The sequence below is a fragment of the Mobula hypostoma genome, chromosome X2 (assembly GCF_963921235.1).
Source record: "Mobula hypostoma chromosome X2, sMobHyp1.1, whole genome shotgun sequence".
Lineage (NCBI taxonomy): Eukaryota > Metazoa > Chordata > Chondrichthyes > Myliobatiformes > Myliobatidae > Mobula > Mobula hypostoma.
This window is the reverse complement of record NC_086129.1, coordinates 24,987,322-25,010,038: the sequence shown is the minus strand read 5'-3', so window position 1 is coordinate 25,010,038 and position 22,717 is coordinate 24,987,322. Positions and strand designations below refer to the sequence as shown.

The 22,717-nt window shown below is 42.5% G+C and overlaps 1 protein-coding gene across 9 annotated transcripts in view; it reads right to left on the bottom strand.

The window, feature by feature from the left end:
- Window positions 1-22,717, bottom strand: part of pknox2 (pbx/knotted 1 homeobox 2) — a 533,394-nt gene that overhangs the window by 78,988 nt on the left and 431,689 nt on the right. For all 9 annotated transcript variants that reach the window (XM_063038519.1, XM_063038517.1, XM_063038526.1 and 6 more), the window contains 2 exons: window positions 13,247-13,361; window positions 784-881 (listed from right to left, as the gene is read on the bottom strand). In XM_063038519.1, the coding sequence (XP_062894589.1) occupies window positions 784-881; window positions 13,247-13,361 (213 nt within the window). The remainder of the gene's footprint in view (window positions 1-783; window positions 882-13,246; window positions 13,362-22,717) is intronic.

Sequence of the window (22,717 nt, the reverse complement as noted above, 5' to 3'; positions counted from 1 at the left end):
AGGATAGGCAGGAAAGGAGAGTGGATCATGGGAGAAAGGTGAGAAGGAATGGTAGCAGGGGGTGGTGATAGGCAGGTGATAAGTTGTAAGAGGCCACAGTAGGGAATAGAAGAAGAGGGAAGGAGGAGGGGAAAATTACTGGAAGGAGAAATCAATGTTCTTGCAATCAGGTTGGAGGCTACCTAGATGGAATATGAAGTGTTGCTCCTCCACCCTGAGATTGGCCTCATTGTGGCAGTATTTCTAGTGGAGATTTACATAACTTGAAGGTGGTCCAATCAGTAAATTACTTTTTAAAAAGGAATTAATATCATTACATTGACCAATGTCCAATGTGCACAGCAAGATTCCATGAACAGTGAAGTGAAAAATCAGATATCATGAGGTGTACTGTTCAGAGATATGTTTACTGGGCCACAACAGGTCCGGACACAATTTATCTTTATCCATTCTTCCATATATGCACTTTCATCTCAAAGTATTTAAGTCAGTAACCTGCATTAACAATATTTTGATTGGGAAATAATCAGTACTCTGACTGTGGCTCATGTTCTCTCATGATTTGTACTGGTTTTCTTGGGGAGGGGCAGATCCCCGAGTCAGGCACTCAGCTGAACCTGTGATGTATCCCTGTCCAATTTTCAGTCTGATTTATGGAGGTTGTTTGTGTCTGATGTTAAGGTAATTGAATCAGGAAAATTCAGAGATTAGACATAGTGATGCTAATGCTTTGATCTCAAAGGCTAAATACATAGGGTGACAAAAATTGTCTATATCTCTTACCTGTGTATTCTGGATCTGTATTGTACCCTGCGGAATGGCCTGGGTCACCACTTGACCCTGAGAGGTTACCATAGTTACCGGCTGGTAAATTGTTCCACCTGCGTAAGAACACAGCACAAAGATAATATGGAAATATTTTCATTTCCCTTTTTAGAATCTCACTATCACAAATTAATCTGCATTCATGTGGTACAGTTTTATTATTCCAGAGTCAAATGGGGCAAGACAATACAGAAAGGGCAAACAAAATAATGCAGGTAAAGCAGACAAAATAATATAGGAAAAGCAATCCAATAATGCAACTAAAGCAGACAAAATATTATCTGCAAATGAGATTTTATGACGCATCTATTTCTCAGCTATTGGGAACGTTAATCAAGGGCCAAGAATTTCAGAAAGGTAAAATTCTTAACTCTTTAAACTCTGTTAACCGTATTTTGTCAGTTGTACAGGAAATATCTAAAATTGCTCTGCTGTTTTATAACAATGTGGCTTTTCAGTTGCTACACTGGATGTCAAGGGCCCAAATGGGAATGGCACTACTCTCTCTCCCCCTCCCACCCTCTAAACACAAGTCAGGTCTCTGGGCTATTTGTAATCAGGTTCCACAAACTTGCTTATAATCACTTAATAACACAGGACAATGGTTTACATCCTGATAACCGTCACATTGCAGGTTAGATTTTACACAACTGGAATAAAATTTCAAAATGATCTGATTCTCAGAATCTGATACACATTGAAACACCACCAATGCATACACGTTTACAAAACCGCAGCTGCGTCTGGCAACTGATAATAGGTAAGTTATCTGAAAGTTGGCTTATTTCTCCTCATATGAAGTAATGTCAATTTCTTAGGCATTTTACATGAAAAGAAAATTAAAATGTAATGAATAACAAAAGAAGTGATAAGTTTGTTCAGAGCTGCCACAAAAATAGTTATTGTTTTAACCAGTAAACCAATGCAACCTCACAATACTCAAGAGCAGCTTCTATCCCACTGTTATTGAATGACCTCCTAGTACTACAAAATGACTTTTAACCTGATAATCTACCTCAGCGAGGCCTTGCACCTTACTGTCTGGCCACCCTGCACTCCCCCTGTAATTGTAACACTTTATTCTGCATTCTGTTTTTGTTTTCCCCTGTATAACCTCAATGTACTAATGTGATGAAACAAACTGTCTCGCGGGCATAAAAACCAATGTTTCTCATGTGTACTTTGGTACATGTGACAATAATAAACCAACAAAATAACAAATCAGGTTGCCATGGACTGGGATGTATTGAGCAACAGGGCAAATGGGAAAGGTATACTGAACCAGAGAAAGAAAGACTAAGCATGGCGACAGAAAATTTGGTTTAAAAAAAATACGTTTAATTGGCTAGTGGTTATGTTACAGGACTGACAACCCCAAGGTTTTACAGTGCACTTCATAAAATAGCAAGTTGTGAAAAGAAATTCAATAAATCTTGTATGTGACGCATTATCAAAAAAAAAGTTGCCAATTATTATGAAAATTAATGTCCTTGGGTAAAGTAATGGCCTACGTGAAACTCTAGCTCTGCACCGCATAATTGATTCAATGCCCTGAGGTCAACCAAGGTTGGGCAATAAATACTTCCTTGACAATGTCAACCACTATCCCAAGAACAACTCCTTTCTAAAAATGAGTTGAGAAAAAAATGCTTTGAAAAAGGAGAGAAGAGTGCCATCATACGACTGATGACAAATTATTTTTCTTGCATTCCCATCCTCGGTAACAACCAACCAGCGACCTAATGCCACTAATTAAAGAGGCTTGCTTCTCTCATGAAGATGTAATTTGTGAAACTTCACGCCACTGGCACGCAATGAGTACACTCAAAATTTCCAAGCATAATTAGTGAAAGAAAGGAGACCTTGGAAAAATATAACCCACTGCTCAAGCCTGATACACCAGGGTTGAATTCTGAGGGCTAAGTTAGCTGGTCCTCTGGAACTTTGAATTGGGAGATGTTACCACAGCAGTGACAAGCTCTTGGGCAGGAACAACACGCCTGGAATCTTGCCAAAAGACTTTGACAGAAGGTGGAGATGGGAGGTGGGGCTTTACCCATTGTCAAATTTATAGGAATTCTAAAAGGTTTTAAACACCTCTGGCATTCAGGGGCATCTCAGAGCTATGAATTCTGAAACTAATTATTTAAAAAATTACTAAGATTTTAATTACAAACACAAAAAAATATGGAGATAATCTAAAAATATTGAACTAAAATAAAAAGAATTGTTTAACGTTCTCTTTGCCCTGTAGAATTAGGACTAGAATCCCAAATGAAATCAGTTTGCTCTTGTATCCTAAGACAGGTTAGACCTGATGCAGGATCTGAATTACAAAAAGCAAGGAGATAAAAGTTTCAACTGTCAGACCTGCACAAGCCGGTACCCCCCATTCTCCACCCAGTTTACAGGAGTCACCTGCCCCTCATTTCCAACTCATCACCTGCAGTCTATTTAAATCCAGTCCTCATTTGAACTGTCCAGCCTCAACCAGTTGCTCCTAGCCTTCAGTTACCTTGTTGTGTTAAGTATCTGGGCTCTCTTGTTTTGTAGCCCCTCGTGGTTTGCTATTTTGCAGTTTATCACTCACCACTAAATCATCTCTGCTGCTCTGTACTTGGGACAAGCCTCCCCTACATTTCCTGACAACCACAGGTAGATAGGAATGTCAAGCTGAGACTGTAATTGGATCAGCCATGAACTTACTTTATATCAGAGCAGGTGCAGTAGCCAAGTCCTGCTCCTAATTTGCATTTCCTAATATACTGCCCCAAGTAGTCCTTCCAGTGAGATGGAGGAACTGAGGGAAATACATGTTAGTAGGGAAGTGGTGTTAGGTAAATTGAAGGGATTAAAGGCAGATAAATCCCCAGGGCCAGATGGTCTGCATCCCAGAGTGCTTAAGGAAGGGGCCCAAGAAATAGTGGATGCATTAGTGATAATTTTTCAAAACTCGTTAGATTCTGGACTAGTTCCTGAGGATTGGAGGGTGGCTAATGTAACCCCACTTTTTAAAAAAGGAGGGAGAGATAAACCAGGGAATTATAGACCGGTTAGCCTAACGTCGGTGGTGGGGAAAATGCTAGAGTCAGTTATCAAAGATGTGATAACAGCACATTTGGAAAGCGGTGATATCATCGGAGAAAGTCAGCATGGATTTGTGAAAGGAAAATCATGTCTGACGAATCTCATAGAATTTTTTGAGGATGTAACTAGTAGAGTGGATAGGGGAGAACCAGTGGCTGTGGTATATTTGGATTTTCAAAAGGCTTTTGACAAGGTCCCACACAGGAGATTAGTGTGCAAACTTAAAGCACACGGTATTGGGGTATGTTATTGATGTGAATAGAGAATTGGTTGGCAGACAGGAAGCAAAGAGTGGGAATAAACGGGACCTTTTCAGGATGGCAGGCAGTGACTAGTGGGGTACCGCAAGGCTCAGTGCTGGGACCCCAGTTGTTTACAATATATATTAATGACTTAGATGAGGGAATTAAATGCCGCATCTCCAAGTTTGCGGATGACACGAAGCTGGGTGGCAGTGTTAGCTGTGAGGAAGATGCTAAGAGGATGCAGGGTGACTTGGATAGGTTAGGTGAGTGGGCAAATTCATGGCAGATGCAATTTAATGTGGATAAATGTGAAGTTATCCACTTTGGTGGCAAGAACAGGAAAACAGATTATTATCTGAATGGTGGCCGATTAGGAAAAGGGGAGGTGAAACGAGACCTGGGTGTCATTATACACCAGTCATTGAAAGTGGGCACGCAGGTACAGCAGGCGGTGAAAAAGGCGAATGGTATGCTGGCATTTATAGCGAGAGGATTCGAGTACAGGAGCAGGGAGGTACTACTGCAGTTGTACAAGGCCTTGGTGAGACCACACCTGGAGTATTGTGTGCAGTTTTGGTCCCCTAATCTGAGGAAAGACATCCTTGCCATAGAGGGAGTACAAAGAAGGTTTACCAGATTGATTCATGGGATGGCAGGACTTTCATATGATGAAAGACTGGATTGACTAGGCTTATGCTCGTTGGAATTTAGGAGATTGAGGGGGGATCTTATTGAAACGTATAAAATCCTAAAGGGATTGGACAGGCTAGATGCAGGAAGATTGTTCCCGATGTTGGGGAAGTCCAGAACAAGGGGTCACAGTTTGAGGATAAAGGGGAAGCCTTTTAGGACCGAGATTAGGAAAAACTTCTTCACACAGAGAGTGGTGAATCTGTGGAATTCTCTGCCACAGGAAACAGTTGAGGCTAGTTCATTGGCTATATTTAAGAGGGAGTTAGATATGGCCCTTGTGGCTAAAGGGATCAGGGGGTGTGGATGGAAGGCTGGTACAGGGTTCTGAGTTGGATGATCAGCCATGATCATACTGAATGGCAGTGCAGGCTCGAAGGGCCGAATGGCCTACTTCTGCACCTATTTTCTATGTTTCTATGTTTCAGGTGAGGCAACACTTCACCTGTGAATCTTCTGGGGTTGTCTATTGTGTCTGGTGTTCCCGATGTGGTCTCCTTTACATCGGTGAGACCCACTGTAAATTGGGGGACCACTTTGTCAAACACCTCCACACCATCTGCCACAAGTGGGGGACTTTCCATTCCCGTTCTGACGTGTCGATCCATCGCCTCCTCTTGTGCCAAGATGAAGCCACCCTCAGGGTGGAGGAGCAACATCTTATATTCCTATTGGGTGGTCTTCAACTTCATGAATATCGATTTCTCCCGGTAATCAAATTTAACCCCCTCCCTTGTTCCCCACTAACTTTCTCCTCTTCTCACCTGCCTATCACCTCTCCCAATGCCCCTCCTTCCCTTTTTCCTATGGTTCACTCGTCTCTCCGATCTGATTCCTTCTTCTCCAGCCCTTGACCTTCCCCACCCAGCTGGCTTCACCTCTCACCTTCCAGCTCGCCTCCTTCCCCTCCCCCCATCTTTTTATTCTGGCATTTTCCCCCTTCCTTCTCAGTGCTGAAGAAGGGTCTCAGCCAAAAACGTCAGCTATCTATTAATTTCCATACATTCTGCCTGACCTGCTGAGTTCCTCCAGCATTTTGCACGCGTTGCTTTGGATTTCCAGCATCTGTGGACTTCTTTGTGTTTAAGCATGGCACGGTGCCATTGCTCATGTACAATATCTCAGATTTCCACATTCAACAGTACAGGTGTGGAAGTCTGGGTCCAACTGAAATTTCAGCTGGTGAAAGTCAGCTGTTCTGACCGGAACTGTTAACTGCAGCCAGCAAGTGCTGCGCTAATAACCAGCACGCAAAGTAAGTATTTTATTGGCAAATTAATTCTGATATGTCTGTGAGACAATGACCTATATCATGCTGACAAATCGCAGGCAGGTCCAAAAGATTCAGCTGCCTATCAGTTGTAAACATACCTTGGCCTTTGGCAGATGGCGGGTCAAAGGTCAAAGCTTGAGACGTGCTAAAGGGCGAAGTTTGAGACGTGCTGAAGGTCGGGCACTACTGCATCTGAGGACACATTATCAGGCAGAATAGTGGAGCAACAAAAACCTGGCTTTACTGGTTCTTGATTGGCAAGAGTTACGGGAAGAATGGGAGTTAAAAGAAAATCATCCATGATTGAATGGCAGAGCAGACCCAGTAGGCTGACTGGACTAATTATGCTCTTGTATTTTATGGTCTTTATGTCAAGGAAGGCTTGTGGATATAAAGGGGGCACCAATGGGAAAAGATAACTGCTCAACTTATTTCATTTTATGTTATTTAATCCTTTGTTTTAAATACTTTGTATTTGAATCTTGTAAACCTTTTTTAAATTTCAATCCATTTAAATTGCAAATAGCTTTATATTTCTCCATCAGTTGACAGTCTTTTGACAGATGGAAAGCTATGAAATGCTCAGGGATTTCCAAGCGCAGGTCCTAGGCTTCATCACCTCGGACCCAGTCCACCCCTCCACACGCCTATTAGCACACTCGACCCTCCAGATCCAGAATGAACCTGTCCAGGTAGATGCCACAGGTGAACAAGTTGAAGCAACTCCTCATTGTTGCAAGGTGTAAATCCTGGTGCACCCTCCCACATGCAATGAGGGGGCTCATTCTTCAGAAAAACAGCAACAGTTCAAGACGATGGCTTACTGCCATCTTTGGGGGGCATTTAGGGGACCAGAGTCAGGTTTGTTATCACTGACATATAACATGAAATGTTATTTTGCAGCAGCAGGACAGTTCAAAGGCAGAAAATTAAAATGAATCACAAAATAAATAAGTAATGCAATAAAAACAGGAAATAATGAGGTAGGGTTCATGAGTTCATGGACAGTTCAGAAATCTGATGGTGGAGGAGAAGAAGTTGTTCCTAAGAATGTGGATCTTCAAGCTCTGCACCTCCTCACCAGATGTAGTAACGACAAGAGTGCAAGTCAAGGATAGTGAGGGTCCTAAATGTTAAATGCCATCTTCTTGAGGCACCACATCTTGAAGATGTCCTTGATACATCAGCAATAAATGCTGGCCTGAGCAGCAATGATTATTTCCCAGGAAATTAATTAATAAATAAAAGAAACTCGTGGAGCACGATAAAGAAAGATTGGAGGAAGCCAGTGCAGGGCATAAACCATGGCATAGTTTTTCTATAATTAAAAACTAGAAAATAACTAGACCAATACCTATAGTCTAATTCCTTGATGTTATAAAATTTTAAACTATCACCCAAGTTCATATTTCAACTATATAAGGCAGTGATGGACCAACAAATCTTTGGAGAAATGTGATTCCAGTCAAAACTGCCCAGTTTGTGACACCGTCCTACAAGAATTTGTATACCGATAACACTTTTACTTACTTTGGTCACTACATATCTCAGTTAAACTACCAGGCATCCACTCTAAAACCTCAACATTTTTCCAGTAGCAATAATAAACAGATGTTGGTGCTTGATAAGGATATCAGGTGCCCAAAATGGAAAACATTCAATTTCCCATCAGTGGCTCAATAACCAGGATCGACTGTAGAGCTGCTGTGACATAGTTTAATCCTGACTTTCAATAGCATCTGCATGTTTTTTTCCACATTTTCCGTGACTGGATTGGTAGATTAATTTGTCCCTATAAGCTGCCTCAGTGTGCAAGCGAGTGATGGAATCTGACAAGAGCTGATGGGAATGTGGGGAAACTATAATGGGTTAGGGTTGGTAGTATATATTTTTTTAAAAACAGGTTGATGGGGACCCAGTAATAGGGTCTGTTCCCATGCTGTGTTGTTCAATCTTATATGGAGAGGTTTCCTGGTACCAAGTTCCACAGCCCTGATACAAGACCAGTCTGAACACATGGAAAGCCCAACCCAGGATTAGCTTTGACATGCAGCGCAAGTCTTACAGCCTGCCAAACTTAAAAACTTGGGGGAAAAAAAGCACAAGATGTTGGAGGATCACCTTCACGTCAAGCAGCATCTATGCAGGGAAACTGAAAATCAACTTTCAGGTTAAGACCATTCATCTAGATGCTGCCTGAAGCTGCTGAGTTCCTCCAGCACTTGGCTTGTTGTTCCAGATTCCAGTAACGGCAGTCTCTTGTATCTCCATAAAAACTTGAAAATCCTATTCAATAACAAATACTTCAGCCCCACTCAATAAATCAAAAGAAAATCTAAAGTCAAGTTGTACTTAACCACCTCCTTTACTTTTCTCACTGAGAATAAGTTCAACCCTGACCTGCTGCAGGCTCAGTGGCGGCTTCCTCGGCTGAGGTGCTGAGAAATTTGAGGAAGTTCATGCTCTGTCATGAAGGGTCCAGGGGCAGAGTAAATCAGGATTACAGTCATTAACTGCACAGAGGTTCCAAACTTCCATATAGTTATAGAAGTAAATAGCTTCACTCCTTTTGGAATGTGTAAAAGATCCAGAACAACGAGCACAAAATCCATGGTATACACCCTGGTCAGATTCTGATACATATTTGAACAATGTAGAGATTTGCAGTACAACTGTTCTATTACAGTCTGCAAATTAGAAAGGGAAATCACAGAAATACACAATGATTACAACACAGAAACAGGCTATTTCGCCCACCTAATCCAGCATACTGAGACAAGGGAGAGCCACTGCCTCACAGTGCCAGAGACCCAGGTACAAGTCTGATCTCCAGTGCCAACTGGAGTGGAGCTTGCGTGATCTCCACATGACCATGTCAGTCTCCTCCCATATCCCAAAGATGTTAAGATCAACTAGAGTGTTGGTGAGTGGTAGGATCGATGTGAATGAAGTAAAATTAATGTAGGGTTAGTGTAAATAGGTGGTTGGAACTGTTTCAATGGGCTCAAGGGCCTTTTTTTCTGTGTTATATGGATTTATGATTCTAATTCATGTAATTCATGCCAGCACTTTTCCCCTCTGCGAGTCCTCTGGGGAAGTCAAAGGCCCAATGTCTGCAATTCCACGAGAGTGGAGGCTGAAGAAGATGGTCTGAGCTGGGTGTACGTGCGTGGGTGGGTGGGAGTGCGGGAGGAATAGGGCTTGCTGTTTGGTTGTGTTCTGTGTTGTTCTGCCGCGCATGGCGGACATGCTATGTTGTCACCGGAAAGACTGCGACAGACACAGGCTGCCCCCAGCACATCCTTGGGTGTGTTGGTTGTTAATGCAAACGATGCACTTCACTGTGTGTTTTGATGTACATTAGTGATAAATAAATCTGAATCTCTTCCAGTTCATTTCCTTTCACTACATGAAGATATTCAGTATATCCTACTTGTTGACAAAAATTTCTGCTGAAAGCAACACCAAGTCCTGAAAAGTTGGAATGTAGGTTTGAAATGACTGATAAAACATGGGCATCTCTGTGATCTGTAAGTATGGTCCCTATTCTCTGAGAATAAAAAAGGTAGTGATATTGCAAGGAAATATGGAAATAAGCAGCTGGCATCAGTAAATGTGACCATGGCACTTGTAGTCTATGCTAACACAGCAGTTCAGCAAGGTACTCTTAACAAGGAAATGGGCCATCCTTAACTGATCTGGTCTAGATGCAACTCCAGTCTCTATCAAAAAGCTCTGAAATAGCCTAGCATGATGCTCATGTGAATTGCCATCTCATCCATAAATGTACCTACATCAGCAAAGTCCACATCCCAAGAATTAATTAAAATATAATTGAGCAAAGAGAACAAAACCCTACATATCCAAGGGAAAAGATACATGCCTGCTGAGGTTCCATCCCATATTGCTGACAAGCGGCCAGAGTATCTGACTGCAAACCTGCATCCTTCCCTTACTTAGGCTCTGTCCAGAGATTCACGAGTGAAGTTCACATCAATCTCATTCCAGCCACTGAATGGAATATTGTTCAGTCCTTAAGGGGACGAGTCTAAGAAATGTTTATTTTATACTGGACCAAAAAATGATATAGAAATATCAAGTTAACAGGAAAATTCATATTTCATTTTAGAAAATTGGGGTTTACAAGATTAAAAATGTCCAGGAAGATTGATCAAAGTTTGTTGGAGGTTGCTGATCCGGGTCAGTAACGTGGACGGTAACTACTCGAAGCATTTTTAGGCTGAGGAAAACCACTACTGCCTTTCTCAGTTCTGAAGAAATTTCTTACACTTGAAATATCAACTCTGTTTCTCTCGCCACAGATACTGCCTGACCTGATAAATGTTTGAGCATTTTCTGTTTTTATTGAAGTTGCCCTTGAACTTTTGATCTCCCAATCTACTTCTTTGTTGCCCTTCCACTTTATTTTTCTATCTGCACTGTACTTTCACCGTAACACCATATTCTGCACTGTTTCCTTTCTACTACCTCGATATCATTATGCATGGTGCTATCAAGATGGTATGTATTTTGATGCATGTGACAACAGTTAACCAATACAAATATGATTATCGGTTGCCTACTCATAACAACACATTACACATTTCTAACTGTAAATGCGTCACCATCCTCCTTTGCTCCTTGACGAAAAGAAACAAGTATTCTTTGGTGATTAATGTCTCAGTTGCTATGGAAGTAGAAAAGTGGACAACAGGAATTCTGCAGATGCTGGAAATTCAAGCAACACACATAAAAGTTTCTGGTGAACGCAGCAGGCCAGGCAGCATCTATAGGAAGAGGTGCAGTCGACGTTTCAGGCCGAGACCCTCCGTCAGGACTAACTGAAGGAAGAGTAAGGGATTTGAAAGTGGGAGGGGGAGGGGGAGATCCAAAATGATAGGAGAAGACAGGAGGGGGAGGGATGGAGCCAAGAGCTGGACAGGTGATTGGCAAAAGGGATACGAGAGGATCATGGGACAGGAGGCCCAGGGAGAAAGACAGTGGGGGGAACCTTATAGTTCCCACACCTCGCACTTCCCGTTTCTACCTCCTACCCAAGATCCACAAACCTGCCTGTCCTGGCCGACTTATTGTCTCAGCTTGCTCCTGCCCCACCGAACTCGTTTCTGCATACCTCGACACGGTTTTATCCCCCCTTGTTCAATCCCTTCCGACCTATGTTCGTGACACTTCTCACGCTCTGAAACTTTTCGATGATTTTAAGTTCCCTGGCCCGCACCGCTTTATTTTCACCATGGATGCCCAGTCCCTATATACTTCCATCCCCCATCAGGAAGGTCTCAAAGCTCTACGCTTCTTTTTGGATTCCAGACCTAATCAGTTCCCCTCTACCACCACTCTGCTCCATCTAGCGGAATTAGACCTTACTCTTAATAATTTCTCCTTTGTCTCTTCTCACTTCCTCCAAACTAAAGGTGTAGCTATGGGCACCGGTATGGGTCCTAGCTATGCCTGCCTTTTTGTTGGGTTTGTGGAACAATCTATGTTCCGTGCCTATTCTGGTATCTGTCCCCCACTTTTCCTTCGCTACATCGACGACTGCATTGGCGCTGCTTCCTGCACGCATGCAGAACTCGTTGACTTTATTAACTTTGCCTCCAACTTTCACCCTGCCCTCAAGTTTACCTGGTCCATTTCCGACACCTCCCTCCCCTTTCTAGATCTTTCTGTCTCTGTCTCTGGAGACAGCTTATCCACTGATGTCTACTATAAGCCTACTGACTCTCACAGCTATCTGGACTATTCCTCTTCTCACCCTGTCTCTTGCAAAAATGCCATCCTCTTCTCGCAATTCCTCCATCTCCGCCGCATCTGCTCTCAGGATGAGGCTTTTCATTCTAAGACGAGGGAGATGTCTTCCTTTTTTAAAGAAAGGGGCTTCCCTTCCTCCACTATCAACTCTGCTCTTAAACGCATCTCCCCCATTTCACGTACATCTGCTCTCACTCCATCCTCCCACCACCCCACTAGGAATAGGGTTCCCCTGGTCCTCACCTACCACCCCACCAGCCTCCGGGTCCAACATATTATTCTCTGTAACTTCCGCCACCTCCAACGGGATCCTACCACTAAGCACATCTTTCCCTCCCCCCCCCTCTCTGCATTCCGCAGGGATCGCTCCCTACGCAACTCCCTTGTCCATTCGTCCCCCCCATCCCTCCCCACTGATCTCCCTCCTGGCACTTATCCGTGTAAGCGGAACAAGTGCTACACATGCCCTTACACTTCCTCCCTTACCACCATTCAGGGCCCCAAACAGTCCTTCCAGGTGAGGCGACACTTCACCTGTGAGTCGGCTGGGGTGATATACTGCGTCCGGTGCTCCCGATGTGGCCTTTTATATATTGGCGAGACCCGACGCAGACTGGGAGACCGCTTTGCTGAACATCTACGCTCTGTCCGCCAGAGAAAGCAGGATCTCCCAGTGGCCACACATTTTAATTCCACATCCCATTCCCATTCTGACATGTCTATCCACAGCCTCCTCTACTGTAAAGATGAAGCCACACTCAGGTTGGAGGAACAACACCTTATATTCTGTCTGGGTAGCCTCCAACCTGATGGCATGAACATTGACTTCTCTAACTTCCGCTAATGCCCCACCTCCCCCTCGTACCCCATCCGTTATTTATTTATATACACACATTCTTTCTCTCACTCTCCTTTTTTCTCCCTCTGTCCCTCTGAATATACCCCTTGCCCATCCTCTGGGTCCGCCCCCCCCCGTCTTTCTTCCCGGACCTCCTGTCCCATGATCCTCTCATATCCCTTTTGCCTATCACCTGTCCAGCTCCTGGCTCCATCCCTCCCCCTCCTGTCTTCTCCCATCATTTTGGATCTCCCCCTCCCCCTCCCCCTCCCACTTTCAAATCCCTTACTCACTCTTCCTTCAGTTAGTCCTGACGAAGGGTCTCGGCCTGAAATGTCGACTGCACCTCTTCCTCGAGATGCTGCCTGGCCTGCTGCGTTCACCAGCAACTTTTATGTGTGTTGTTTGTAGAAAAGTAGTGTTGGTTTCAAGGATAGAGGGAATGCAAGCTGGAGGAAGGAGAAGATAAAATATAAAACCAACCAGCCCTTCTCAGCACACATTGGTAGCCCTTACCTGTTACCACTTGTGTTGGCATGGCAGCATTCCCTTGTTGTAGTGCAGAGGTCGGTACCACAATCCCCTGAGAGTTGACAGAATTGGTTATCGCTGTCAGAGAGGATGGAGAGCTCTGCAACAAAAAAGCAAATGATAAGAAAAATATGAAAGGAATTGATAAGCAAAGTCTGGATCTACAGCTTCATGCAGGAAACCAGGCCAATATTCCAGATAAATTCCTGTTTAAAACATTTTAAAAAATCACACCAACTGATAATACCAACACAAGAATTTCTTCACTAAATACCTCAGATCATTTACAAAGTTGACCAAAATACCTAACTGCTCAACCAAATGCTGAGTCAGCAATTTTTGAAAAATGTGAGCTATCCAGACCATGCTCTCTTCTCGCTGCTGCCATCGGGAAGGAGCTTCAGGACTCACAGCACCAAGTTCAAGAGCAGTTATTTCCCTTCAACCATCAGGCGCCCAAACCAGCATGGTTCCACAACCTACAGATTCACTTTCAAAGACTCTACAACTCATGTTCTCAGTATTATTTAACACATTTTTTTTAAATTTGCACAGCTTGTCTCCTTTTGCACATTGGTTGTTGTACGTCTTTGTGTGTAGTTTTTCATTGATTCTATTGTATTTCTTTGCTCTACTGTGAACGCCTGCAAGAAAATGAAGCTCAAGGTAATAGATGGTGTTATATATGCACTTTGATAATAAATTTACTTTGACCTTCAAATGCAACGTGTCCAGAAGATTATATGACTCATGCCTGTCTTATAAGCAGCTTAGTTTGAATGAGTTTGTTGAAAAAGTCAATTTGTGTATAAATGGTCATGAGCCTTACTTATAACAATGGAGGAAAAATTGATAAGTCAATTTTGTTTTAAGTCCTGGTTGGAAGATGAGAGTGTAGGAAATTATTTATACCCAGTGCTTGAATAGCAAGTTCTTTTTGGAGGTGGTGGATCCGAGTGCCCTCTCAACACAGTTTAAATTAGATCCTTGTTGCTCTGAGGCAATTTCTGCAGAATGCAAAGGTAGAAATATGATGCTGAATCTAAACAAGTGCTCATATGACCACTATTAGACTGGTCCGTCCATTTTGGTTTCCCATAAACCCACACATATATCTCCAATGACCATCTCCAACAAGAGAGGATCTAACTATCATCCCTTGACATTCAGTAGCATCACCATCACAGATTCCTTTACCATCAACATCCTGGGGGTTTCCATTGACAGGGAACTGAACTGGTCTAGCCATATAAACACTGTGGCTACTAGAGCAGGTCAAAGGCTAGGAATCCTGCAGTTTGTAACTCACCTCCTGACTCCCCAAAGCCTGTCCACCATCTACAAGACTGAGGTCAGGAGTGTAATGGAATACTTGTCACTTGCCTGGATGAGTGCAGCTCCATCAACACTCAAGAAGCTTGACGCCATCCAGTACAAGGCAGTCCACTTGATTGATACCCCTTCCACAAGCATCCAGTCCCTCCACCATCGACAAACAGTCACAGCAGTGTGTACTACAAGATGCACTGCAACAACACACCGAAGTACCCAAGGCAGCACCTTCCAGACCCACTACTACCACCATTCAGGAGGACGAGAACAGCAGATACCTGGGAACACCAACACTTGGAAATCCCCCTCCAAGTCACTCACCATCCTGACTTGGAAACATATCGCCATTCCATCATTGTCACTGGGTCAAAATCATGGAATTCCCTCCCTAACAGCACTGTTGGTGTACCTACATCTCTCTCTCTCTCTCTCTCTCTCTATATATATATATACACACACATACATACATACATACACACACACACTGTTGTAAGATGCTAAAGGAGTAGACTACAGCATATATTCAATGTTAATTTTTTTAGGAAGAAGATTTCACTATAATAGAAGACTTGAACATTGGAAACTCGAGACTACAGATGCTGGAATCTGGAGCAATTAAAAATGTACTGGAGGAACTCAGTGGATTGAGCAGTATCCGTTGGGGGGGAAAGTATTAATGAGACCCTACATCAGGATTGGATGCAGGATCTTGGTTGATAATGTCTACCGTTCCTTTCCCGCAGACTTCCTCCAGTAGTTTGTTTTTCGAAGAATTGGGACCGGTTTTGTCAGAATAGAGAAGGTTAAGGAGTAAATTGTTGGAGGTTTCTAAATTCATGAAGTCAAGAAACAAGAGACAGCTGTCAAGGAAGGCTTTATTTTGAGTACATTGCTGCAAGATTTAGTGCACTTTTTTTGATCTGAAAATGTGCCACTAGAACCCAGGGTAAGATTGGGGTGATTAGGAGAGGGGTAGTCAGCAGCTGTAGATTCCATAAAAGCCTGTGATGTGGTCAGCAGGGATCAGAACAAGTCGAAACTTTATTGAGGAAATAGAGTGGAACACTGCCTAATAAGACCTTAAGATATAGGAGCAGAATTAGGCCATTTGGCCCATTATGTCTGCTGTGCCATTTCATCATGGCTGATCCAATTTTCCTCTCAGCCCCAACCTCCTGGCTTCTCCCTGTATCCCTTCATGCCCTGACCAATCAAGAATCTGTAAACCTCTGCCTTAAATATACATAAAGACTTGGCCTCCAAAGTTGCCAAAGGCAAAGAATTCCACAGATTTCACTGTCTGGCTAAAAAAAATCCTCCTCATCTCCATTCTAACAGGACACCCCTCTATTCTGAGGTTATGTCCTCTGGTCTTACACTCTCCCACCATAGGAAACATCCTCCCTACATCCACTCTATCAAGGCCTTTCACCATTCGATAGGTTTCAATGAGGTCACCCCTCATTCTTCTGAATTCTAGTGAATACAGAGCCAGAGCCATCAAAAACACTCTTCATATGACAAGCCATTCAATCCTGGAATCATTTACGTGAACCTCCTTTGAACCCTCTCCAGTCTCAGCACATCCTTTCTAAGATAAGGGGCCCAAAACTGCTCACAATACTCCAAGTGAGGCCTCACCAGTGCTTTACAAAGCCTCAACATTACATCCTTGCATTTATATTCTAGTCCTCCTGAAATGAATGCTAACATTACATTTGCCTTCCTCACCACAGACTCAACCTGCAAATTAACCTTTAGGGAATCCTGCACAAGGACTCCCAAGTCCCTTTGCACATCAGATTTTTTTTGTATTTTCTCTCCATTTAGAAAATAGTCAACCCTTTTATTTCTTCTACCAAAGTGCATGATCGTACACTTCCCAACACTGCCATTTCTTTGCCTACTCTCCTAATGCAAGGAGCTTTAACTATAATGGAATAGAGGAAATTTTCAGCTGGAAAATTTACTGGAAAATTTGAGAGTTAGAGCAGTAACTGTCGAAAGGTTCAGTGCTTGGGAGGATTTAATAGAAGAACAGTGGTGTTTGGGCTGAGGATAGTTTCTGAGGGAAAGGAGGCCAAGACCCAGGTGTAAGCAATGGTGCTAAATGATTAAGTTTCCAAGTAATTCCCACTTCGGGTGGTTGAGGGGTTCTAGGACGGGAGCATAAATAGATAATTAAAATAGAGAATGGGAGAATTTCATTTCAGGGTGCTGTGGGAAACTGTGAAGCAAAGAGGTTAAACTTAAACACAAAATGACAAACAAATTGTGCTGAAATGTCTTTTACAAATTTATAATTTCTGATCAATTTGTGGCTTACACCTGCCACTCTTTTCACAGCACAACTACGCAAAAGACAATTAGTTCATCAAAAATACTGCCTTGGAAACTTCTTTCATATCCCAAGAGCAAACAGTGGCACTATGCAGCAAGATGACACTTGATAATGATAGAAAACTTCATATCCTCAGTGATGCACATAATATGTATGATAACTTCAAATCAGCACCAAAGGTCATGAGTTTACTATTAAACAATTAATGGCATTGGGATCTTTGAGCTGATATAGAAGAAGTGGTCTCAGGAGAGAGATTACAGCAGGAGATTAAATATTACACGGTGATCAGAAATTCATTTTTCAATTTCAAATTAATTTGGTAGCACATCTCGTACTACTTATGAAATTGGACATACTGCAAGTTCTAATTTTTCCTGTACTTATTTGATAGTTAGTGCCAGCCAAGTAGTCGGCCCTGCAATCACTCAACATTATGAATGATTGAAAGCTCAAGTTTGGGAAACAAACCTAGTGGTGGAAAGCACATTGTAGTTAGAGTGACTGTGCTTAGTTGGCACTTTGCCAAACAGTGATCTTTTAGTAGCAAATAGAATAAGAAGCCTATAATTCACCAAGTATATTCCAACATGCAAAAATGATCCTGACAGCATTAAAGAAATCACACAAAAAAAAATCGGACTTGGAACATAACCACTTAATGAGAGAAGACTGAAACAATCAATATTGTGAGCAACACAATGTTAAAATGCCTTGTTTTAAAAGGCAAACTGTAATGAAACAATGGAGTCTGTTGTATTTCTAACAAAGAAACAATAAAATTAAATTCAGTAAATTAACTAAGGGGGCAAAGTTTTAAATTATCTAAATCTTTCACGGTGAAGGAGGTAGCTTCATTGACTCTTTTAGTCAGAAGCATAGGGCTTGAGGTCCTCATTCGTGAACTTGAGCACAGAATACTTAAGTGCTGCATGGATGATACAAGTGTCTTCCTCCTGATGAGAGGTGAAACTCGGGAGATATTTGCCTTTGTGGGCATGTGTGTAAACATCTCATGATTCTGCTCCTAAAGTAGTTAACACAGCTGCACCAAATCATCAAAATTTCTTCAGTCAGCATTTCTAAAATAAACTTCTAATTTCTGAAATCACATTATTCAATTTTTTTCAGTACAGGCTGCAGACAATGTGCATTTGCTGCTTACTGCTGAGCTAGCTGAAGGGATTTAGGACTGAAATGAAACCAGTCCTGCCTGCAGGGAAGACAAAAATTTCTGTGTGTTCCTCAGCATTTAATGGCTCTGGGCCTGTGCTCACTGGAGTTTGGAAGAATGAGGAGAGATCTCATTGAAACCTATCAAATATTGAAAGGCCAAAATAGAGTGGACATGGAGAGGATGTTTCCTGTAGTGGGGGAGCCTAGGACCAAAGGGCACAGCCTCAGAATACAAAGATGTCCCTTTAGAACAGAGATGAGGAGGAATTTCTTTAGCCAGAAGGGTGGTGAATTTGTGGAATTCATTGCCACAGACATTTTACAGGTAAGATGGCGGCGTGACGCAGCTCGCAGCAGCCACTCTGGTGGTGATGTCTGTTATTTGTCAAGTAGGGTGCTGTGCACAATCCTGATTTGATGGAGACAGATGTGAAAGTACAGAGGAACACCTGGTGAAACTTCTGAAATGTCTGCTTCACTGCTGCTGCTACTGTGTGATCCGGAATTTCCAGAGGGGAAGGCCTGAGTCCTCGGCTTTGCTTGTTGCTTGGCGGCAGGGGCGGGGCCAAAGCACTTGATAGAGGATGGTGCTCAGAGAGGCTGTGTCGGAGGGGCTGGTCGGAGGCTCGAAGTTTTCGGACAGACTCAGAGTCCGCTGCGGTCGGGTGCTTCCAATGGTGCTGCATCGGCGAGTTGGCGGTGCTTGGAGGTTCATGGCAGGGAGAGTTTCTCCCTTCTGCCGCCTGCATGAGATGATGAGGCTATCGGGACTTTGAGATTTTTTTTTACTGTGCCCATGGTCTGCTCTTTATCAAATTATGGTATTGCTTTGCACTGTTGTAATTACATGTTATAATTATGTGGTTTTGTCAGTTTTAGTCTTGGTTTGTCCTGTGTTTTTCTTGTGATATCATTCTGGAGGAACATTGTATCATTTTTTAATGCATGCATTTCTAAATGACAATAAACGAGGACTGAGTGTCCTCATAATCTAATCTAATCTGTGGAGGCCAAGTCATTGAGTATAATTAAAGTGGAGGTTGATAAATTCTTGATTAGTAAGGGTGTCAAATGTTACATTAAGAAGACAGGAGAATGGGATTGAGAGGGATAATAAGTCGGCCATAATGGAATTGCAGAGCAGACTTGATGAGCTGAATAGCCTAATTCTACACCTATGCCTTATGGTCTCAGCCCTGCCCAATGGCTGGAAGTGTGAGGCTCTCTACAGCAGAACAGGTTTGGTCATCTGAGAGGTTTCTGAGACGGCAGGGAGATGCGCATCTGCATCACCTGCCTGATCTTCCAGCTGAGTAATCCAAGCCTTCTGATGTGGAATGAGGAGGCAAGCTTGTGTGAACCAGGCTAGTGCGCAGCAGGATTAAATTAGTGCACCAAAAGGAAGTACAAAGAAGCAACCCCATGGGAACATATAGCCAAACCAGCAGAGAGAGAGGTGGAAAAATTGGATACAGGTTTCCCCCGCTGTCCGAAGGTACAGCATTCCCATGAAACAGTTCGTAAGCCAGAATGTTGTAAAGGGAATAAGTAATTACCAATTATCAATATGGGAAAAAGTTTTGAGCGTTCCCAGACCCAAAAAATAACCTACAAAATCATGCCAAATAACACACAAAACCTAAAATAACAGTAACATATAGTAAAAGCAGGAATGATATGACAAATACACAGCCTATATAAAGTAGAAATACTTTTCTACAGCACTGTCTAGCACAGCGAAAAGCTCCCGGAAGCACTCTCAGCAGAAACACTCTCTCCAGCTAAGCTATGAAGCTGCCAGATCATACCAAATAACACATAAAAATACACAGCCTATATAAAGTAGAAATAATGTATGTACAGTGTAGTTTCACTTACCGGAATCGGGAAGACTCCAATAAATTGCAGTTTCGTCACAGTTAAACACTTGCTTATACGAATAACCACCTGTCGCAATCAGCAATCGCCTCTGATCTGGGCCAACATTTATGTGCCGGGCGGCACCTAATTAATTAGCTTGTTTATTTCGGCTTTTTTCTTAAAGATGTGCTGGGGGCATTCCGACTACTGCTGCACCACTGCATTCTTCGCGGCAATGTATCGGTCCACAGCCCGGAGGTTGGGGACCACTGCTTAAACTATGAAGCTGCCTTCGCCTCAGAAACCGATCAAACCACCCATGGCTACCTTTAAATTCCACTTTCATCACCATCGGCCAGTGCTTTCTGTCTCAGCTTATTAAAAAGACTGAATGGAACACCACGCTTTGTACACCCATCAATCCACTCAAGCAATAGACTTTCTATTTTATCCATTATTGGATGCCGACTAAGAGAGACCACTTTGCTACGAGCAGAACCAACAGTAACATCGGCAGCTTTTAAAATTCTTTCTCTCTGCGTATAAATAGTGCGAATGGTGGATGCAGGCAAGTTCAACGCGCGGACAATGTCCTTACTTCGTTCACCACGATCGAAACGCTCAATTATGTCTAGTTTTACACTGTGTAACACCCTTATCAGCTCTTTTAGGCTTTTCTGATACCTTAAAACTCATCTTGCTATCAGATGCACAAAATAAATCGAGGTAAAGCACGTGTTTAAGCAAAGCCGGCTAGAATGCAGTTCCGGGGGAGGAGCTTGGCTGTTCGGGCGTGTGCTGCCTTTTTCTGTAACAGTGAAAACACCTTCTGTTAGCGAAAACAGGTAACTAATGTAGGTCTTTCGTAACAGCAAGGCATCGTAAAGCGAATGTTCGGAAAACAGGGGTCACCTAAGAGAGTAACTAAGAGAGATAATAGAGTACATATAGATTGTTAGGAAAAAGGAATAACAGTTGACTCTTGGACTTAGTCTCAAGTTACTGATGTTTTGGCTAGATGTTTTTACCCAGTGCTGTGCCACTTGTGGGCCAGGAGTGTGTGATCTGACTGAAACAACATACATCAGAGACTGGACAGGTCACTGGGTCTTTCAATATCTATCAGTTCTCATATGTTTGTATCTGAGGAACCAGTGGCATTGCATGCAAAAAACATTCACATCCAACAAGGTTTTTCTGTCTGACACTTTATCTATGAGGTAACCATTCCACTTGCTTAATTCTACCCCTCCCCCTCTTCCTTTCTGTACACTCAAGGCATTTTTGACTTTATCCTCATATCTTACTGATTAACTTAATCCCCATTACTTTCCTGTACAACTCATTCTAATTAGATCGCTGCAAAAAAAGGCAAAAAAAAAATTGGAGAGTGAAAAAACACAAGCTGTAGCAGCCATAGGACAGATTTACATCTCATTAAATTCCTACTTATTATTTCAGAAAATTGCTGATAAAAATGTGCATCTCAATTTGTTGGGGCTAGAAGCTTCATCATCGTATATCTAACATCTCTCTCGTCGCCCTGGCTGCGAGTTGTTGTCATGGTAACCTGCAATAATAGAAACTAATAAATTACAATCGAGACACCAGTCTCACAATTATCAATCTGTATATGCAGATTTACTGCTAATTTACCTCACAAAGCTAACTGCAACACAAAAATACTATGGGTTTTTTATGAAGAGATTTTACCTAATTGGGATAGGGAGAGAGGAATTAACATGTTGAATGATAGCGAATAAAAATAAGATATTAATTCCAAAAAGCTACATGAAGGGGCAAGACAGATTTACATGTCAAGCAATTCTTTAAGTCATGCTTCTTTGCATCAATTAAAGTCTGTAGATGTTAGTAGGCTTAAATCCAGAGAAATAAATTGTATAGTTTTGGATAGATCAATCCCTTCTCATTGCCTCTCACTGTACAGTTTTCTAACGGATTAAACTCCTTCCATACTAACAACTAAATTTTCTAATGCGTCAATAACTTTATTTGTATTATGCATTTGAAAAGGTCAGAGGCACTTCACAGAAGTGATAGCAAATATTTGATACCATGTCAAAGAAGCTTGGTCAATGTTAGTCTAATGAAATGACTTGAATGAGGGAAGAAATCTAAGTGAACTGGAGGTATGGGAAAGAAACTCTGAAGTTCAGAGCCTTGAAAGCTGAAGGCGCAACAGTTACTTGTGGAGTTATTAAATTCGTGGATGAACAAGATGTCAGAATTAAAGAAGCCCTGTTTTCAGATGGATATGAGGTTGAAGGACATCACAGAGAGGAAGGAGAGAAGGGATTTGAAAATGAGGAGCATTTTAAAGCTGAGGCCATTAGCTCCACAAGCTCCTCCTTTATTCCTGCTACACAAATTTCAATTTCATAAATTCCTTCCTTTTGCTTTTCCATTAAATAAGAACAAAGGACATAGAAACAGTGGAAGGTGATGTGGGCCCTTTAGTCCATGCCGCCATTCTGTCTGAACCTCTTGCTTAGTATCACCTTCCTTCACTAGCTCTTTATCCCTCGACTCCCTTAATACATTCAGCAACTGTGCCTCCACAGGCCTCGTGGAGAGACACTTCCAAAGATTCACTGTGATCTGGATGAAGAAATTTCTTCTCATCTCAATGTTGAATGACTGGTCCTTTAAGGCAAGACTGTGACACTGGTTCTGGATACCCCAGACAAGGGAAACATTAATTTGACATGCACTCTGCCATGCATTCC